A 19,845-nucleotide genomic window follows, 5' to 3' on the forward strand; every position below is an offset into this window, starting at 1 on the left:
GAGTGTCAGTCATACTTACAGCTTTGTATTTGATCAGATAATGTCTAATTGGGGAGCCACCATCATCCTGTTTGATAACATTCACTTTAATGGAGTTTCCATCTTCTCCCATCTGACCTTCCAGTTTGGGTGCGCTGGGTTCTCCTGAAACAACGACGGATTTATGTTTAATTGTAAAAAAATTCATTAGTGAAAAAGTACTCTTCAAAATCAGAAAAATACTTCATATTACTCAGCTGCTAGAGTATCAGCCTCACTCTGACCGAGACACAGAGGACAGCACAACACTAGGGTACAAATATTTGCAAGACCCAAGTATTTCTTGCATTTGGTAGTTTGTTTTCACCAATACAAGTTACCATTTTTGTGTGTGCTGGAATGGAGTCAGAGGCTAAGTGAAAAAGACCCCACCCTTCCCCAAGAATATCCTAGAGCAATGACCACTTCCTCGCTATTTTTGATGTGAAACACCTGGAAAACGTCAAGATAGGGTATCTTGACAGGCAGGCTGCTCTTGTGAAACGTAGATGTAAAGTGCATCACTGAAAAGGGACATTATTCTTATCATACAGACCTGTGTTTGCACTTTGCATGTTGTTTAGGTTTTATAGTTGCTGGACCAGAGACTCACCGGTGTGCTCACTTAAATGAGTGTGGAAAAAACGGTACTGAATCACAACAGCACACCTTTTCACTCAGCTTGCACTGATGTAACTAATTGCAATGAATACAGGCTGGAGAGAACTAGAACCCTTCACTCTTCTGTAATAATCATTTTTAGAAGAAAAAGCTATCTTTTCCCAATTTGCACCCCTGACATGAGCAGAAAACTGAAATGTCATTTGCCTCTGCAGGGCACACTGATTTACAACCACACTCTTTCACAGCCATGTCTCTATAACGGCTTTTTCTAGCCAATTCCTCCATAACCTGCACACACAATCTGCAGAGGATGGCTCCCCAATCCCAATTCAAGTACTTCCTTCCTGCACCTTTACTATAACACCTCTCCTAACAAAAGTCAAATTCACAGCTTGCCCAATTACATGTTTACACCACTCCCCCCGCTGCCACCCCACCTTCAGAAATACTGCAGCAAATTGCTCAAGAGACATGCTTTCTCCTTCGGCTTTCATATTACCCCAGGGATCAATTGTTTCCGAAGTGCTCTGACAGCCTGTGAATTTACTATGCAAGAGGCATTATTACCTATTTATTTGTTTTTGTGGAAAAATAAACCCATCAACTGAACAACCCCCTGTCCCCAACAACGTAGGTATCAAATTAGCAAAAGAACTTAAATGACAAAAGGACACTGGTCTCTCTTTTCAAAAGTGATACAGACCACAAGAAAGCTCAGATCCTGCTAACTTTCTGTCAGTGCCTAGATGCTTGCTTTGCTCCACTTTACGTAAAGGCAAGAAAGGCTTAGGTTCCTCTATGCCAATGCTCATCTGAGATTGGAGTTGGAGCTATTATTTCTACAGCCCTGAAATGTCCCAAGAGTTTAAATGCTAATCAAAGTCAGTAAGACTTGACAAAATTTATCATAAATCTTGCTGAATCTTACTAGGTTGTTTTACAGTACTTACTGAGTTCTTTAGTATCAGCTCTGTGATGTAGTCTAAGTGCTTAAGCCATGAATTCTGGGCTTAAAAGCTTCTTAAGAACTTTTGACCATTTTAGCTGCTATTCTCTGGAAGCTATTCTGCCCAATTTCTTTATGGGTAATTTGAGCAAAATCAACACTGCAATTATTTGTAAGTTAAAACTTACAAATCAGCTGCAGTTGGCAATTCCAGCAAACTCCTGAGATTAATTACACTCTGCTGGTTGGTCTCATTACAGGGTCATAATTCTTACAGGTATTTTATATATTCAAGTGGTTTAATGTTAAAAAGCAAAAAATTCCTACACCTCTGTTTAACCACAGTTATGCATATTTTATGCATTTTGGAAGTATTTCTGTTTATTCATCTGAGTGGTGAATAGCTCATTTAGAGCTGACTAGAAGAAATTTATATACAGACAATACAACAGACAATGCACATCCTGTGTTTTGCTGTGCACCTTGAATCTAAATACACTTCCCAAATGTTTGCAGCCCCAAATGTTTGCACAGGTTTGCTAATGCTGAGCACGCACTTTACTGTTCTAGCTTGACGTAACCTATGGTTCTGCTAAAGCACCTCTGTCTTTACTTGCAGTGCCACTTGTGGTTTGGACAATGGGCTTTCTTGAACACAGATACACCAAAGTGTGGTGAAATACGATTAAAAGATGATCCAATTCTGAACGTATCCCAAAGAGAACAATACCAAAACTCTGAAACGGTGACATTTGTGACTTAAGAGCCTGAATGTAACCAAATGAGAACAAAACCAGGACACTGAAGTAACATTTACAACTTTTTAAAAGCTTAGCCTGTTGCCTAGAGTAAAACTTTTAAAAAGACTTAGTTCTGTTGCATTATACGGAAAGTGAAAGGAAATAATAAGCCAGTAGTTGTATTAAGATCAACTTTGAAAGATAACATCAGTCATGTGAATTTACAGGAGCTTCTTTCACCCCAAAAAACATACTCAGTTCTAAATCTATTCTGTCTGGATTTGTATTCAGCTACTAATGGAGAGCACATGCATTTCTGACTGGCCAGAGAAAGGTTAATCTTCCAGTATCTTTCAAAGTTGATCTTCAGAAGTAATTTGAAGCCCTTCCCTCACCCCCTTCCAAAGAAAGAATTCAAACACTTTTTTTTTGTGAAACATCAATGAGAAAACTGCAAGACCTAGACTGAAACAGTAATTTAAGATTAATTAAATTTTCTTGCAGGCTAACACATGCTCTAACATACCAACTGTTCCAAGAAGGTAATTACAATCCATGGATACACAGAGCTCTTTGATGTGAGATACATACATTTATGTTTCACAACATAATAACTCTTCTTAAAGGTGTAGAGAGGGAATGCTCCTTTTTTCCACGTTATATTTTTCTTTCCCAAATCCTCTGCATCTGCCTATGTGCCCATTACAAGACTCCCACGATATGAGCTGGACACTCAGGAGCTGTATTCCACCCTGTGACAGGTTTCTCAGTGACTGTACATTGACAACACAAAGGTAATGCTCTCAAGGTGACCATGGAGCTGCCCTTGTGTGGACCTCTAGTGTGGTTTGAAGCAGATGGCACACAGGAATAGGTTTTCCTGTTTATGTTACAAGAGGTGCTATGCACTCCTCTGGTGTTCTCTTGGTTCACATAGTACAGGACCATTCATGTCTTGAGAAAGGACAAGAGAATTTCGTGTTTAACTGATGACCATATTTGCCATCTACTGTATAGACAAAAGGGTGGATTTTTATCTTTACTGCCAACTAACTGAGGCTGCATATTTGAAAAGTCCTTCCCAGCCCATGTTTCTCCTGGAATTACGAATGCTGAAAGCATTCATAATGCATACAATGCATTGCAGACTGAAAATTAAATGGGAACAAACAAGTTCTAGATGAGCAGAAGTACCTCACCTAGGCATACTGAAACTATTAGATTAACCAAGCAATTATATTTTTTTCCTTCCTCAATCCTAAAAGAAAAGTATCACCACAAAGGTTAGTGGTTTTGACTATTAAGTTGAGTTGAAGAAGCTATTACTGCAATAATTGTGTCACAACTATTAACCAATAATTAAATTAAACCAGAAGCAAATGTCTTGTTCTATCACTTTTTCACACAAGAAACTAGCCCACCCAACTGGGGGTGGGGCATTCAAGGCTACTTATTTTGCTGGACACTGAGCCACTTGACACTGCTGAAACATTTATGAGCAGCAATGCTCAACTGTTGCCATATTTGTGGTAGACTTGATGAATGGCTTCACTGATAACTGGACAGTAAAGGATCAACATCTCCTTGGAACTCTTTCCAATCCTCACCTCAGAGAGATGATTAGTAATAAGTAAAGAGATCTTGAAGTGATAAGGGAACACTGTACTCATAGAATTTGACCTCTTATCTAACACAGGCTAGAATTTTTTTCCAGTGATTGAGCACCAAGACTAAGATGGAAGGAACATCCTTTGGAAAGATGCTCATTCTTGACAGATTTTAAGTGTCAGAGATGCTGCTGTACCTTACACACAGCCATTCCAATGATTAATCGCCCTCTCTGCTGAAACTTTTCTTCACTTTGAATGGTCTAGTTTCTAGCTCCCAATTCCTTCCTTCCGCAATAGTTTAAACGCACTTCTGCTCTGAGAAACATTCTTTTCAAATAGGAGAATGTAGACCACTCCTAATGGCTGAAACCCAACAAGTATAGCAGTACAAGCCCTGGTGAAGAATACTTTAGTTTTCTCTCCATAAATACATGGCATATAATTTATCTTAAGCAGGCAGATGTAATCCAGATACAGTGCTGTAAAATAAAAAATGGGTTAGTGTGTAGTTTCAAACAAAGGAGGAAGAAGTTTAGTGGGAAAAGTTTAGTCCAGCAGAATCAGCGTCCCTATAATGAGTCACAGTGTCAGTAGCTGAAGAGAAAAGGTTATTGTCAGAAGGTTAGAGAAGAAACTCATGCTCACAGAACATGCATCCTCCCTACAGGATGGGGGCTGAAAAGCAAAAGCGCATTACAAATGTGTGCTACATGCCTGGGGATCTCCCATTTACACTGAGCAGACCGGACATATTGCAGAAATCTGCCTATTCCACTAAAATGGGGGATCCTTAAAGAATCCCCCTTGTGATGCTGCTACTTAGCTTATTGAGAGAAGACAACTCCAAGCATGCCAGACTTCCTCTATATAATCATTTTACAAACACTTATCTGCTTAGAATTCACTCTGCTGCAGAAGGAGGGATGCAGGATCTTATGCTTTCACCCTATGGTGAGACAATGCCGAGTGATTATGTCTGAGCCAGATGGCACCTTACTCAGCCCAGCAACAAGAGTATCAAATAATGCAAGTTGAGCCCCCTGGAGGGCACAAGACAAGTAACTTAAATTTTCACCCCTATGCTTTACTCTCCCTTGAGAAATGGGATGGATTTTGCTCAAAGATGTAAAGTTTACAGATTTCAGCCACCCTACATACTTTGTTAAACTTGACCACTTCCACTGATTTAAACTTCACCCATAGGACACTCTTCAGCAAAGGAAAAAGTAAACCGAATAGGTGCTTTACCTGTGAGAAAAGCTAATAGACGTGCAAGGCACGCTGCCTGCTTCTTGCAATTTAAACTGTTTTTGAGCAAACCTTCTCTGGAGGTGAATTCAAGAGAGCTCATGAAGTCCTGTATTTTGAAAGGCAACCCATCCGCTCTACGAAGGCTCTTCCAAAGGCGCCATTGCCCAGAAATGATGATCTGTGAATTGGATAGCCTTCAATCTCTTTAGTGCCTTTTAGGAAACCAGGTCTGTTTCTGCTCTCACATCTGTGGCTCTGGGGATTTACTTTTTCTCTCCATTAACTCTTCTTTCTTTATCTTTACAACCACAAAGAGCTGCATGAAAAAAACCAACCACACTCAAGCTCTTCATTGCTCGTCTGTCCAGATCCCTCCCCACATTCCTTATGGCTGGCTTCTCAAGAAACAATAATGACATAAGAAAAGACTCCCACTGCACTGGTTTGCCTAATATCAGGTTTTAGGCCAGAAACATCTTGCTGGCCCGTATGAGACACAAGACACTGGGACTAGCTGGCTCCAGCCTTGCAGCTCCTATCTTTATAGGAAGCAGCACAATCGTTTTGCTGCTTTTCATGAGGGTTACCCAATTGCTGCACTGTACTGGATTACAGTGCAGGTCCCAGGAGTCATCTAAGTGTTACTGCATGGTCTTTCTTTTCCAGCAAGCAAGTTTGTAACTTTCAGAAAGGAAGAAGCCAATGCTTTGCTCTGATAAGAATACAAGACAGTACACGAAGTGAAATGTTATTTATGATGGCACTGCCCTGTCAGGGTACACATCACCGGTAATCCAGTGTTAAACTCAGAGATCCATTCTTTGGGCTTCAGATGTAACTCGTAATGAATCTGACCAACTGTACTTGAAATACGGAACTGTTCTGCAGGCTCCTGAAGCCTGAATCACTACCTGTTAGCTCCCACACAGGATGTGATGGTAGCTGAGGACAGTGCTCTGAGCCATTACATTTTCAAATCATTTTTTATCCACTCCTGCTAAACCATGAGCACCAATAATCTTCTGCTGTGGGGAAGCAGTGTTTCCCAGTATTCTTTCACTGTTGTTTAATTTATATTCAGAGTGCTTCCTTGACCTAATACTAGTCTGATGTAGTTGGATTTCAGAAGCAGCTAACTGTTTTTAATTATCTGATTTTCAGAGAGCACCACAAGCACCAGGACTGGATGCAGCTGTAGTGAAAACTTGAGGTGGGGAGAGAAGAGGATATGAAAAAGCAGCACAAACTTTTCCTTAGTCACAGGGCACTGAATGTGTGCTGGACCCCAGAAGTGATAGCAGTGCAAACGACAGAGACCTTTTATCACATCTCTTCTCTGCTCCCATCAAATGTGTTCCTTCTCCCCGCCTTTGAAAAGCAGCTCAAATTGGTTACTAGACAACTGTAGCTCTTTAGACTATGAGCTCAAATCCTTGCCCAGCTGGCACCAAAGAAAGATCCTGCATCCTTGCTGTGCTTAGAGAATACAACTGCAATCTATGGTAATTTCTGCAACACATGAACAAGGAAGCAGCTGATTTCTGCAATCTTTGACCATCATGTAAAGGACTAGATTGTGACCTACAGTGTCAAAATTTGAAACAAACGTCAGCCGTACCTATGGAAAGTCTCCATGAGTGGTAAATATACATGGGTGAGAAAGAATAGGTAGGGAGTCTTCAGAATGCACACAGGAGAAGCAAACATCAACAGTCAAAAATAAGGAACAAAAACAGAAGAACATGCAAAAACGAGACAACCAAGTCTTCAATCCTCCTGGATTTCGACCAGAGAGGGAAGAGACTAGGGGAAGAGGGGCTGCTTCCATGCATGCAGTCATGTGGGAAGGTTACTGCTGTTAGTTTGGTTTTCCTGGCAAACCCCAGCCTAAATCCTTTCCTGATAGAGGTCCAAGACAATAAGGTGATTTCGGAATTCATAGATTGAAAAAAGCCAATTGCTTCCTGGTTTTCAAAATTATTTGTTTAGTTGGGGAAGCAGAAAAGCAGGAGTTTCCCGCCCTCCCCCCCTTTAGATTATGCACAGAGTATTAAGTGAAGTTGTAAAAATCACAGTGTTGCAGAAATTGTTTTCACTACCACACACTTTACTTGGAGACCGATTTCATCTCCATAAGCTGCAAGGGTCAATGATTTGCTTCTTGATTTCACAGAGATCACCAGATACTGTAACTGTTGCTGGTAAATGAGTTCAGATTAAATCCCTTGCCAGGCTCTGAGGTACTGTGTAGGAGGAATGAGGTGCTATGGCAAGAACGGTGCAATAGTACTTCTGATGCAAATTGTGTGAAGTCTAGCTCCCATCAGGTACTCTGTGTGTGCCTATATATACTACTTTGTAAAAACATAGTTCCTACTCTAGCTATGTTTGAGTTTTACTCATGATAGAAAAATTTCTTTCTTAAATCATAATGTGACATGCTTACCAATAACTAAATTTCAGAGATAAGGAATTTCGGATCCTTTTGACAGGCTACTAAATATATATAGTGTGAATGTGTGTGTGTATATATATCTATATAAATGTATACTGTATAGGGTCAAAACGTTGCTAAAGCAACAGGAGATACGGTGTTCACGTTATCTGAGCATCTTACCCACAATCTCCCATCAACTAGCAGTCTGTAGTTGGCACGCTGGTACCCTGAGAGGCAAAAGGATTTTTGCCATTGGTGTTAATGCCAGAGAGAGTTTTAGAACCTTACTAGGACGCTGACTGTTGGATTCTGATAGTGAAAGAAGCAAATGACTGAGCCACATGATTTTCATCTTGGGTTTTTTTTTTTCCCTCCAAGTGTTTTCAAGCTCAGTGTGGAAGACTGAGATTGAGTTCTTCACATGCAGACAATGGTGAGCGACTTCTCCAAAAGGCTTGTAGAAGGATTTTGGGGTGATGGAATTTGGAGATCCCTGGTCACTGACCAGAGGGGAATCCTCACCCCAAATCTAGGCAACCAATCAGAACAAAGTATTTTACCTTCTGTTCACCAGCGTGGACGACATCATCAGCACCATGCAAGCCACATGACAAAGTCACATGATACGCACGCACATGATTGGTTGAAAGGAAAGTGGAGGAGGTCACATGGAAAATACAAAAAAATTAAAAAACTGATGTAAACAATGGGCAAGGGAAAAATCAACAACAGACTAAATAAAATAGAAACAAAATTAAATTAGCTAGTATATATCAGAAACACTGGGGAGACAGTAAAATCGCCTGGAAATATAGGAATATTAAACCACAGAAAGCACTGAGTTAGGCTTATTAATACCAAGTCAAAGAAACAAAAATTATTGCAGAGTGTGCTCCAGAACTTGGACAGCTGAAGGAATCCACAAGACTGTTGGAAAGAAAAAGGGAATACATCATTATTCAGAAACAGTCCAGCAGCAGAGGTGAAATGGTCAAAATCATAGCCCACACAGTTCAGTGAAGACAAACCTTGGCATTTCATATTGATGTATTCTCCCCTGTGCAGAAACAAATGTCTTCCTAAATATCAACAACAATAATAACTGAAAAAGAGAAAAACCTACTATGTGTATACATTTCCAAGGACAGGGCTTTCGATTAAAGAGCTGCAACCAGAATTTGGTCAGACTGACAGTTATCACTCAGAGCGCGAGCTCCATCCAACACATTCAGCCTGAAGATTCAAGGAATGGCATGAGTCACGTACAATGAATTACACTGATGATTTCATGTGTGCAAGGGGTTTTTCTGTCAATGAGGAGAGGAATGAAGTGCTCTGCACTGGAAATTAATTACAAAGATGGGATGAGGAAGACAGCTACTGCTGAAAGAGATGAAAAAGTGCACAGACTGTATGACGGGGGAACGAAAAAACCCAAACCAAAACAAAAAAACCCCACAACAGTTGTCGCTCTGGAGGACACCACTAACTCCATGCTCTGTTTCCCTTCCTAAATTACTATCTACTTTATAACTTGCATTTTTCATGATCATTCCTCTGTCTCATCTTAATGAGGCTACTTCACAGTGCTCTGGTACTTCCCTGTTAATTTGGTTGTCATGGTTTAACCTGCCAAGCAGCCAAATACCATGCAGCCGCTCACTCACTCCCCGCCCCCCAGTGGGACGGGGAGCGAATTGGAAGAGTAAGAGTGAGAAAAACTCGTGGGTTGAGATAAAGACAGTTTAATAAAACAGAAAAGGGAGAATAATAATAATAATGATAGAATATACAAAATGAGTGATGCACAATGCAATTGCTCACCACCCGCGCTGACCGATAACCAGGTAGCGATCGGAACTTCCTGGACCACGCCTACCATTCATATACTGAGCACGACGTCACATGGTATGGAATACCCCATTAGCCAGCTGAGCTGGCTGTCCTGATTATGTTCCCTCCCATCTTGTGTACCTAGCTCAGTCAGTAGGCATGAGAGCTGTCCTTGGACTAGCAGGGTACTTAGCAACAACTGAAAACATCAGTGTGTTATCAACATTCTCCTCATACTAAATCCAAAACACAGCACTAGGAAGAAATTTAACCCTATCCCAGCCAAAACCAGGACATTGGTATAAAGAGAATTAAACTCTTAATCTTTTGGGTGCTTGTATCTGACAAGATTAAAGGCATACCATTACTGGGGAAAGAACTGGTGGTACAAAATGTAGAATCGATTTGTTACATCTAAGCTTTCAAACCATTGTCTCTAGTTATAAACATAGACTCATGGAACTCTAGGCAAGTGCATCATGAAGAGGGGAAGTTTAAGAGTTACTGTGAGATTGCCTGCATTCTGCTCATAAGGAAACATATTTCCAAATCCCCAGTAAGCTTAATATAACATAAGATTTAAAAGCAGGCAAGAGAGGTTGCCTTTGAGATCACCTCCTCCTGAGAGAAAGCTTTAGTTAAAGATCAAGGGCAAAATTAGCAGTATAAATGTAACCAAAAGCTATTTTGGATGAGGCTTCTAAGACACAGAAGACATTTGGAAATACTGTCTTTAGCTTAAAACCTTGAAATTCATCCTATTGTCATGGGTAGAAGTCAGGTAGTCTTGGAGCTTGCAAGGGAACAAGGCCCTGGCACCGATAGGCTTCTATTCACAGGCAGTACTTAAGTGAATCTGAAAACACAAGGGCTTTCACAGTCAGCTCTGTCTCTCTCAGGACTACTGGACCAAGGAACCTAATAAAAATGTCTTTTATAGCTACTGTTATTATCAGGGCCTGTTAAGAGATACGGACCATTGACCAGCTTACTTGCAGATCATATTTTTAAAAAGCATGAAAAGGAGAGATGCAGTTTTGTCTCTTCTGTGAAAATGCTTCTTCCTAACTCCATAGCTAACTAGATCTTAGATTAGAGTTGTCTCTGAACATTAAATTGCTTTGGAGACAGGGACCTCAGCATTGTTTGCCTTGAGGCACTGCAATAGTAGCTCTTGGATTCTGGTTGGACACAGGCAGTGGCAGAGAATATACACATCTGTACTTACTTCCTGGTAAACCTGGAATGAGGGAAAGGAAAGAGAAAAGGAGTGTGAAAGACAAATGAATTAATGAACAGCTGCTATCAAACTTTCACTTTTTATGTAAATAGGCTTCACACACATACACACGTCTATCTTATTATAACAAATACTTGGTGGCCAGGCCCATTTCTTGAGGAAGGAAATTCCAAAGCAAAAAGAATCACAAGCTCCTTGGGATGCCCATGTGACCTTTTTCCCAAGACTGCAACCTATTTTCAATTGACTGGATGCACTGTGCAAGATAACACAGATTTTATAGGAAAAAAAAACCAAAACACTTGGCTTTCCACCTGCATGTCTCTTGCTCAGTGTCCTCCAGCTCCCTCATCCTGCAACTTCTGAATTTGTTGGCCAGTATCTAGTAAATACGACAAAAGTTCCTATAGATTCTGGAAAATCAGGAGACCAGATAGAAGAAAGACCCAAATTAGTACCTCAACTGAAAAAAAAAAACCCAACCACTTTTTCAAGTGACCTCAAACATTGCTAGGCAAAACAGATTCCACAGTGGAAAAAGCTGCAAGAAAAACTTTATTACTGCCACTGATACAGAACTATTTATCCAAGCAACCTAAGAGGATTAAGTCAAAGTAGGTACATGTTCCTAAACCTCTTAAATGACTATAGACATCTCCCATACGTTACTGATCACATAAAGTAAAAAAACTCACTGAAGTCAGTGAAGGAACTCTCTTCAGATTCATTAAGTTTCAATTAGATCCAGTGTTCATTTTCCTGACTTGATGATTGCTACACACACAGCAGGTCTCAATTTCTAATTGCTCTTGGTTTCATTCATTTAACCACTGAGGTTAGGTTAGGGTAAGGCACAAGATCATTCAGCATCCTCATCAATAATTAAATAATACAAAATTATAAGAGTATCTCCCTTGTGCCAATGCCCTTTTATGCTGTTGAATATAGCATATTCATATGCTGCAGAACAACTTGGCATACAAAACAACTGTGTCTATTATTTACATAAATTGAATATGTACACAAATGACAATGAGGCAGTGAGAGGTCAGATGTGCTTCTGTTCAGTGTAGGAGCCTGAACTTCAATGTAGGTGAAAATGGAAACTTTTACCCTTAAAAAACCCAACATCGCCCCCTGCAACAAACACACAACCTCCCCCCTGTGCCGCACCAACCAAACAAAAAAAAGCGTGGAAAATGTTTATCATGAACTAGACTCTCAGTATCTTTTCTGGGTAAAAAGACCCATTCTTTTTAAGGAACAAAGAATGTTCTGCAAAACGATAACACAACATTTTCCCTCACAAGTGAAACTATCTCCTAGCCCCACATAAGAACAGCCATAATGGAGTCTCTGCCTTCTAAGAAATAAAAGATTATTAGTAGACCTGCTGGTTGCCACCTTTCCCCTGCCCTTCAGCGTCTCCAACCCACCCCCTCCAAGTCTGATTCGAATTAAAAGTTCTCTTCAGTAATACAGAACCACTACCACTTCAGATGCGTCAGGAATTATGGTATGGCATGTTGTATACTTGAAAAATACTGCAAGAAGGAAAGCATTTGTTGTGCTCACTGGCAGATAAAAGGACATTTCATGCTTTGTGTAAGTGCCAGTCATAAATGCATTAATTTTTTTTTTTTTTTTAAATTCCTTTGACAATTCTAGACTAGCCGTACTATCCTCTCTCTCGATCCCACACCCCAGAATAATCACATACTTCATGCTTTTAGTATTTTCCATTTAAAAGTGACGAACCATTTCTAACCCACTATAGGTAAACACACAGGTCTTTATGTTAAAGACCATATTCACAGAAACACGTACATTTTATTAAAGGAAAACATTTGGCTTTGTAGAAATGATTAGTTGTTCAAAACACACATGTGCACCATGTAAACTTATGTCTTCCTTAAGTGTTTTTCTTTGTCTTCCAGGACTGTGTAGCAAATATTTGCTTGGCGTTCATATTGGCATGTGACTGGCTATAGATCTCCTACAAGTAGGGATTAAAATCACATATTTGATACATCCACTCAGTATCAGAAAGGTGTGTCACTGAACTCTTAACAGCTAGTCCAAAACAGAAATTTCAAAATGTTTCTTTTACATACAAATCAACTAATGCAAGTTTTAGCTATTTTTCCTTAGACTGCTCAGATCCAGCATGGAAGCATCTGCTTACCTGACTTAAGTCTCACTAGGAATGGCTATTTAACCAACAAAGTACTGAGCAAGAACTGAGGGAATCTGAATCCAATTACCATTTCAGATACGGACTTCTTGTGAAATCTTAGACCTCTTTTAATGCAGGCAGGGCATCAGTGGTAAGATGGGGCAATGCTCCCTCTCCCCACAGTCCTTTCTCCTGTAAGATATTCTACCTCCTCATTTGTATCTCCTTTCAACATCCAACATCCATAGTTGTAATATCAACTGCATTTCCCTAAATTCACAGAAAATAGAGCAAGGCAGGGTAGCAAGAAGATTATTTAGTCCACGTCCCTTTTGCGAAGGCAGCTTTAACACTAAAATCACTAATGGAAAATGTGAAAGGAAAACATACCTTTTGGAAATGATCACTTAAATTTCTACCCCCGCCCCCCGCCCCTCCATGTTCTTTCTACATCTTTTATTTCCATTTTTTACCACATGCTTGATAGGACGACAGGAAGAGGAGGAAGAGTGGTACCATGCTGGGTTCTTAACAGCTACATGCTCACACAACACATCAATGCCAGATTGTTGGTTAACAGACATCAAAATAACGCGGTATAGCACTTTAATTCCCATGATAGAAGGGCTACAACATAACAAATAGCACTCTGGACCAAAGGGGAGCAGTTCCCATCTACTCACTTGGTGGCTCTGAGCTTTCGGATTCAGCAAGAGGCTGAGTTGCTATGGAAACATGAAGGATAGAGAGGACATATAAAGGTGAAGGATACCATGTAAATAAGTTATAAGAGGCAGGGGCGGGAGCGACAGAAAGGAAAGAGAGGAGGTTTAATGAGGAGAGAGTGAGAATGATACTGAATCCTTAAGGCAGGTCTGTATTAACTGAAGAGGCTGCAAAAATCGTGTGCTGCTGCTGCTGTTTTCCAACCGCTCTCCACAGGGAGAGTTGTGCTGCCAGATACAGGCCCCTCCAGGTGACAGGGAAGCCAGCCTGCAGTGCATGGTTCCTGCGGCAAGCTACGGCTCCAAGGGTCCCTACTGATGCTTTTTCATCCTGAAGAGTTTTGAAGCTGTGAATCCAATTTCAGAGACAGCTACAGCATTTTTGCCTACTTTTGGCCCAAACAGCAAGCCCGTTAAGTACTGGAATTTCTGGGAGGCCCTCTAGAGCAGCACCCCATTGCTAGCTTTTGCCCAACTACAGAAGACAAAGGAGCAAGGACTAATGAGAACTTAGCCTCCTGATACACTGTTCTTTCTCACCTCCATGCACTAGGGCCAGGGTACAGGCAGAGAGGAGGAAAAAAAGATCTAACAGCCCAACAAGGTGTAAGCACCCTTGAGAAATAAGGCATTTTTGAGAGAAGCAGACAGACTGAAAGCCCCTCAGGAATGCTGCTAAGCACTCCACTCCCAAAAGCAAAGGCAGACTGTACAAGCACTGAATACAAGGATTACCAGGACAGAAAGACAAAGAAGAATGTGTCTACTTCCAAAAGTCATGGAAAGAATGCAGCATGAGACACACGAGCTGTGAGGGATTTGTCTACTATTCTATGTAACATCTTTAAAAATAAAGGAATTGTTACTGTCACGTCTTCACGTCTTCATGACCAGGCAGAGAACTACAGCTACCGAGAGGGGTAAATCAGACATCCTGAGCGGCTGGAGAGCAGCTCTGCAGAAAGAGATCTGGGGGTTTGGGTTGATGGCAAGCTGAATATGAGTCAACAGTGTGCCCTGGCAGCCAAAAGGGCCAACTGTGTCCTGGGGTGCATCAAGCATAGCTAGCCAGTCGAGGGGGTGATTGCCCACTCTGCACTGCACTGGTGCAGCCCCACCTCAAGTACTGTGTGCAGTTTTGAGTGCCTCAATGTAAGAAGGACTTCAAACTATTAGAGTGTGTCCAGAGGAGGGCGACCAAGATGGTGAAAGGTCTTGAGGAGTGGCTGAGGTCACTTGGCTTCTTCACCTTGGAGAAGAGAAGGCTGAGGGGTGACCTTATCACAGTCTACAACTTCCTCAAGGCGGGCAGTGGAGGGTGAGGTGCTGATCTCCTCTCTCTGGTGACCAGCAATAGGAGACAAGGAAATGGAATGAAGCTGCATTAGGGGAAGTTCAGATGGGACATTAGGAAAAGGTTCTTTACTGAGAGGGTGCTCGGTCACTAGAACAGGCTCCCCAGGGAAGTGGTCACGGCACCAAGCCTGTCAGAGTTCAAGGAGCGTCTGGATGATGCTCTTAGTCATATGATTTAGTTTCAGGTAGTCCTGCAAGGAGCACAGAGTTGGACTTGATGATCCTTATGGGTTCCTTCCAACGTGAGATGTTCTATGATTCTATGAATTCCTTTTCCTCCCATGGTGATATCAGTGCTGCTGGTGTGAGGGGAGAACAGAATAGACCCTCGTGCGGCTTGCAACCTGAATCTGATTATGCAGATTTAAAAAACGATGAAGCAGGATATAAAGAAATGAGTTTTCTTCCACAACTCCAGAAGGTGTCTTAGTAACAGGCTTAAGGAAGCACAAGCCATTCCCTGCTGATCACTTGAGTATCTTCCGCTCTATTTAGATGAGAAACTAAACTTTTTATTTGCTGTGCTAAGCTGATTCAGGAAATTTTGCTTCACACCACAAAAGCTGAGCATATCCCATAAGACATCCCCAAGAATGGAACACAAACTCAGAAATCTTAATGGCAAAGGCCAGTGACAACAACCAGCTTTCACAGGGGCAAGGTTTCACTCTACATCTTTCTTTTGATCTCTCTCCTTCCATGAGTCCAGCATACCTGGGAGCTGTCTGTGCCTCTGGAAATCAAACTTATGCTTATCTATAGTTCCTCTACCTGAAGATTCAGTTTTCACTGAGGGGAAAAAAAAATATATACAGAAAAGAAGGAAAACACCCAAGGATATTAGGCAGACTGCACCACACTCAGTGAGGAGATGCATGCAGAGCAAAGTGGAACAAAGACAACAGCCTCTTCTACCATACTCACTCTCTGCTAAACGGGAGGCGGGTGCAGCAGTACTTGCTAAAGAAAGAGAAAGGAAGGTGAGGAGGGGAGTTGATTCCTGTTAAATACTGCCAAAAGATGGAAAATTTAAAAAACAAATTGGTAAGATTTTGTCAGGTCAAGCCTCTCTGGACATAGAGCGCAAGCAAAGTAAGTGCAATTTGCATTTTGGATCCTCTGTGAGTTCTTTAAACCAACTTTCTCATAACATCATTGTTCACCAGTGTTCCTAGGAGTTCAAACCAATGCCATTTAAGGCCAGCAGAGATGCTGGCCAGCACTGTGTGTATGGCAGCAAAAACACAGCCTACATGACCACTGTTTTAGTGAAGGCCATTGCTAACTATCCTATTGCCAGCTTAGGACCTGGTGAAATTTGGGGATTATTTTAGTGTTGTTTTGTTGGTTTGGTTTTTTTTACATTAAGGTATTTTGATATCAAAACCAAACACGCCATACACACACACGCTCTTGTGGTTTAACACATATTTGGGTCCCACCTGCACAACAGCAAGAAACAGTTGGGGCTCAAAAAGAAACCATTCACAAGGTCTGTGTGGAGCTTTTGTTTGTCTTCGGATTTATATGGAAAAGGAAAGGCAGAAAAATAGCAAATTGTTGGGATGAAAATACAAACCCAGATCAAGTTAGACAGATATCCTCCCAACCCCACAATTCTCATCTGTGCTCGTATAGTATATCATTATCACTAATTACTTGGCCCTTCATGTGCCTCTAAGATAGAAAGAAACCACCTTTTGCTTATTGAGAAAATTTTAAAAAATCAAAATAACTACGGACATATCCCAGCAGGCATTAAAAAATGGTGTCAGTTTTTACATTCAAGCAGAAACGTCAAATAATAGGGCAAGGAAAACTAGTTGCTTTGGCTAGTCTGAAAATACAGCCTTGGCTGGTGTCAAAAAACGGTTTTTATATTCTTTCCTGCAAAATTTCTGAAACATTTCTGTGATCTTCAAATCACACCAGACTAGGGGACACCCAACTTTTTCCTGATTTTTGACTTTGCCCACAAACAGGTAATATTGTGTGACTGGAATTCCAGCACAGGTGAAAAAAGGCATTTCTGTTATGCCAAAAATCTCTTCACCATTGCTGCGACCCAGTTCATGATCTGAGATGGGCTTTGAGAACCCCATTGAGAGCAGAGAAAGAACTAGAGAACCAAATGCTCAGAAGGATCACAGCTGCAAGGCATAAATGTGCTTGAAAGAGCATCAGCAGAATTTAATTTGTAAATGAAAAAAAAAAAGTTATATCCCACAAAGAAGGAAAAAAGAAATGGAACTTACCCTACAAGGGAGCAGAGTTAGGGACTACAGACTGATTGACAGCCAATTGCCACATTAAAAAAAAAAAAAAAAAAAAAAAAAAAAAAAAAACTCTACTACAAGCTTGATTTAATGCTCTTCAAAGCCACGTACCTGTCCCCAAGCGATCAACATGAGGCTTGGCAGACAGATCTGTTGATATGGCTGAAATAAAGCTTTTAATGTTCTTTTTCCTCTCTTCTTAATTGGATCTTTTCCCTTTTCCTGTGGTACTGATCTGCACAGAGACTGAATACCTAAGCCCTTACCTCCCTTGTGTATCATTGACTACGTCCAATTCAGAAGGGCCTACCAAATCATTTGCCTGAGAGTTATAATATTGACCACAATTAACTTCATATAAGGGATATATTACTTCTACTGAAATGAATAGGCTCCAAACAATTTTAGGCAACGGACTGCACATGTGTTCTGGAAACATGTCTCCCAGTTGCCTCTTTCTAATTATTGCAATTTGCAATTCTGTCTGTCCATCTGTCCATTCATCCACCCATCTTGACTATCAATCCATTCATCCTGTTAGTGGTCCACTAAGTCCAAGCTTTTGTATAATACAATCTTTAAGGAAAAATAGCACAAGCATGATTGTAATTAGGGTAAAAAAAAAAAAAATCTTTGCTTTTTTTACTTCAGCTTCAGAAATCTCAAAGAATGTGACCCCAGCTTCATAAAGCTTGCCCATGCAGTCTTACAAATAACAACAGTTCAACGCAAGGACACATACTTTCATAAACAGAATAATGCTCACTTCGATAAAGAGGTTTCTTTTAGCTGCCATTGATTAACTCCAATTTGAAAGGCCAAAGCTATGGAGCATACAATATTTCACTGAACCCAACTGACAATTAAATGCATCCATCCAATCTCTCTAACTCATTTTGCATTGGGAAGGGGAAAACATGCATTTTTTATTTAGTATAAGGTTTATTTATTTATTTGAGCATACAATCTACGCAAGTGCTGTAAGACTGTCCAAAGACTACTAATGGTAAAAGGTACTAGTGAGAAGAGGCAAAATATGTCCATTTTTTCTTGAAGTTTTTGCTTTCAAAATTGTGAAGATATTCAAATTTCTGAAGTTTTTGGTTGGCTCTTAATTGATCTAAACCGGATCTGCAATTTAGCTACAACTTTCTCCTGTTCCGCCCCACCCCTGATTTACCTACATTTCATTAAAATTTGAAAATTTTTAATAGATTCATAAACATGAAGCCTTCCACTACTCCACTCTGTAATCAACAAGCTAACTATTATTATTACACAATCACTAAGTTAAATATTTGAATTGCATGCTTTATAATAAAGACAAAGATGTTAACCCCTAATTCTGTTCTAAAAAGAGCAGTATTACCCATAGCAGGATAACTAGTCTAGTGTCAGTCTTGTTAGGAAATGGACAGTACCAGTTACTTAACTTCTGAAGACCCTGAGAGGAAAAAGGTACTAGATTAAAAGCTAATGTTATGTATGTTAGAGGAACACTCTAGGAACATAAAAAGAGAGTGAAAGAAATGCAGAGAGGCACTTACGTGAGTGAGGGATGCCTGCAGTTTTTCCATGGATGGAACACAGACCAAAGAAAAGACAGAGATGCCGGGGCGGGGGGGAGGGAAATGTAGAAGAGGTGAGAAGAGGAGAGAGAGAACACAGAGCTGGAAAATCAAAATACCACCAGCTGTCTCAAATCCAACCCTAGGGAGCGGGGTATGTTACAGGAGTTATCACAACAGACTGGACATCAATTGTGAAGGCTGGCTTACTGCACAGAGCCTGGGATTTCCAAGCAACAAGGCATGTGTACTGTCCCATACTGCTGGTGAGGCAGAAGTTGGCAGACAAAATCAAGACCATGCACAGTTCACAGGGCCTCAAAGCATGCACATACATGGGCTAGGAATATTGCCAGCTCTGAATTCAGGAGAAGGTCCTGCATAGCGGTTTCAGAGTAGCTATGAAATAGGTACACAAGTATGCGTGCGATGGTGGGAAGAAGAACAGGCTGTAGATCTAAGTTCAAGGGGAATGGGAAAGAAGAACCCCAGGGGTTGTGGGCGGTTGAATACAGATCCTAATACTTGGATGAGGCTGTGTTCAAGGGAGAGAGACCACCTCTCCCCTGCCTGCTTTTGTCATATCTCCCCTACCCACTCTACACTTTTTTTTCTTTCTCTCCTTCCTGTCTTGAATAACTCTCTGGTTTTTAATTCTTGCCTCTTTTGTTCCTGGTTGAAACAGGAGGGAAAGTGTTAGGCCACAGCAGAGCATCCTGCCATTGGAGTAGAAGATTACCCAAAGTAAAGCAGGTAAGAGGCTGTGGAAATCACCTTATGTGCTGCATGGGCATCTTAAAGCAGTGATTTGCAGAAAAGAAATCCCCCTCCCTCCCTCCCCTTCCACAGCTCATGGCCAGTCCTGTGCTGAACCTCTGAATTTCTGATTTGCAAAAAAACCTGCCTTGCAACAATGACATTACATTCTCTATGACCAATGCCCTTCTCAACTCGCTGCTTTTTCTTATTAAAACTCTCCATTGTATAGCCCCTTCTCTTTGACTATAAAAAGTTTATGCTAGTAACCTAGGGCACAAACTAGTGC

The 19,845-nt window shown here is 40.9% G+C and overlaps 1 protein-coding gene across 1 annotated transcript in view; it reads right to left on the bottom strand.

Moving 5' to 3' along the window:
• Positions 1 to 19,845, bottom strand: part of NCAM1 (neural cell adhesion molecule 1) — a 62,344-nt gene that overhangs the window by 20,289 nt on the left and 22,210 nt on the right. Inside the window, exon 14 of the mRNA XM_009575237.1 lies at positions 20 to 144. Within this exon, the coding sequence (XP_009573532.1) occupies positions 20 to 144 (125 nt within the window). The remainder of the gene's footprint in view (positions 1 to 19; positions 145 to 19,845) is intronic.

The sequence above is a fragment of the Fulmarus glacialis genome, unplaced genomic scaffold (assembly GCF_000690835.1).
Source record: "Fulmarus glacialis isolate BGI_N327 unplaced genomic scaffold, ASM69083v1 scaffold15853, whole genome shotgun sequence".
Taxonomy (NCBI): Eukaryota; Metazoa; Chordata; class Aves; order Procellariiformes; family Procellariidae; genus Fulmarus; species Fulmarus glacialis.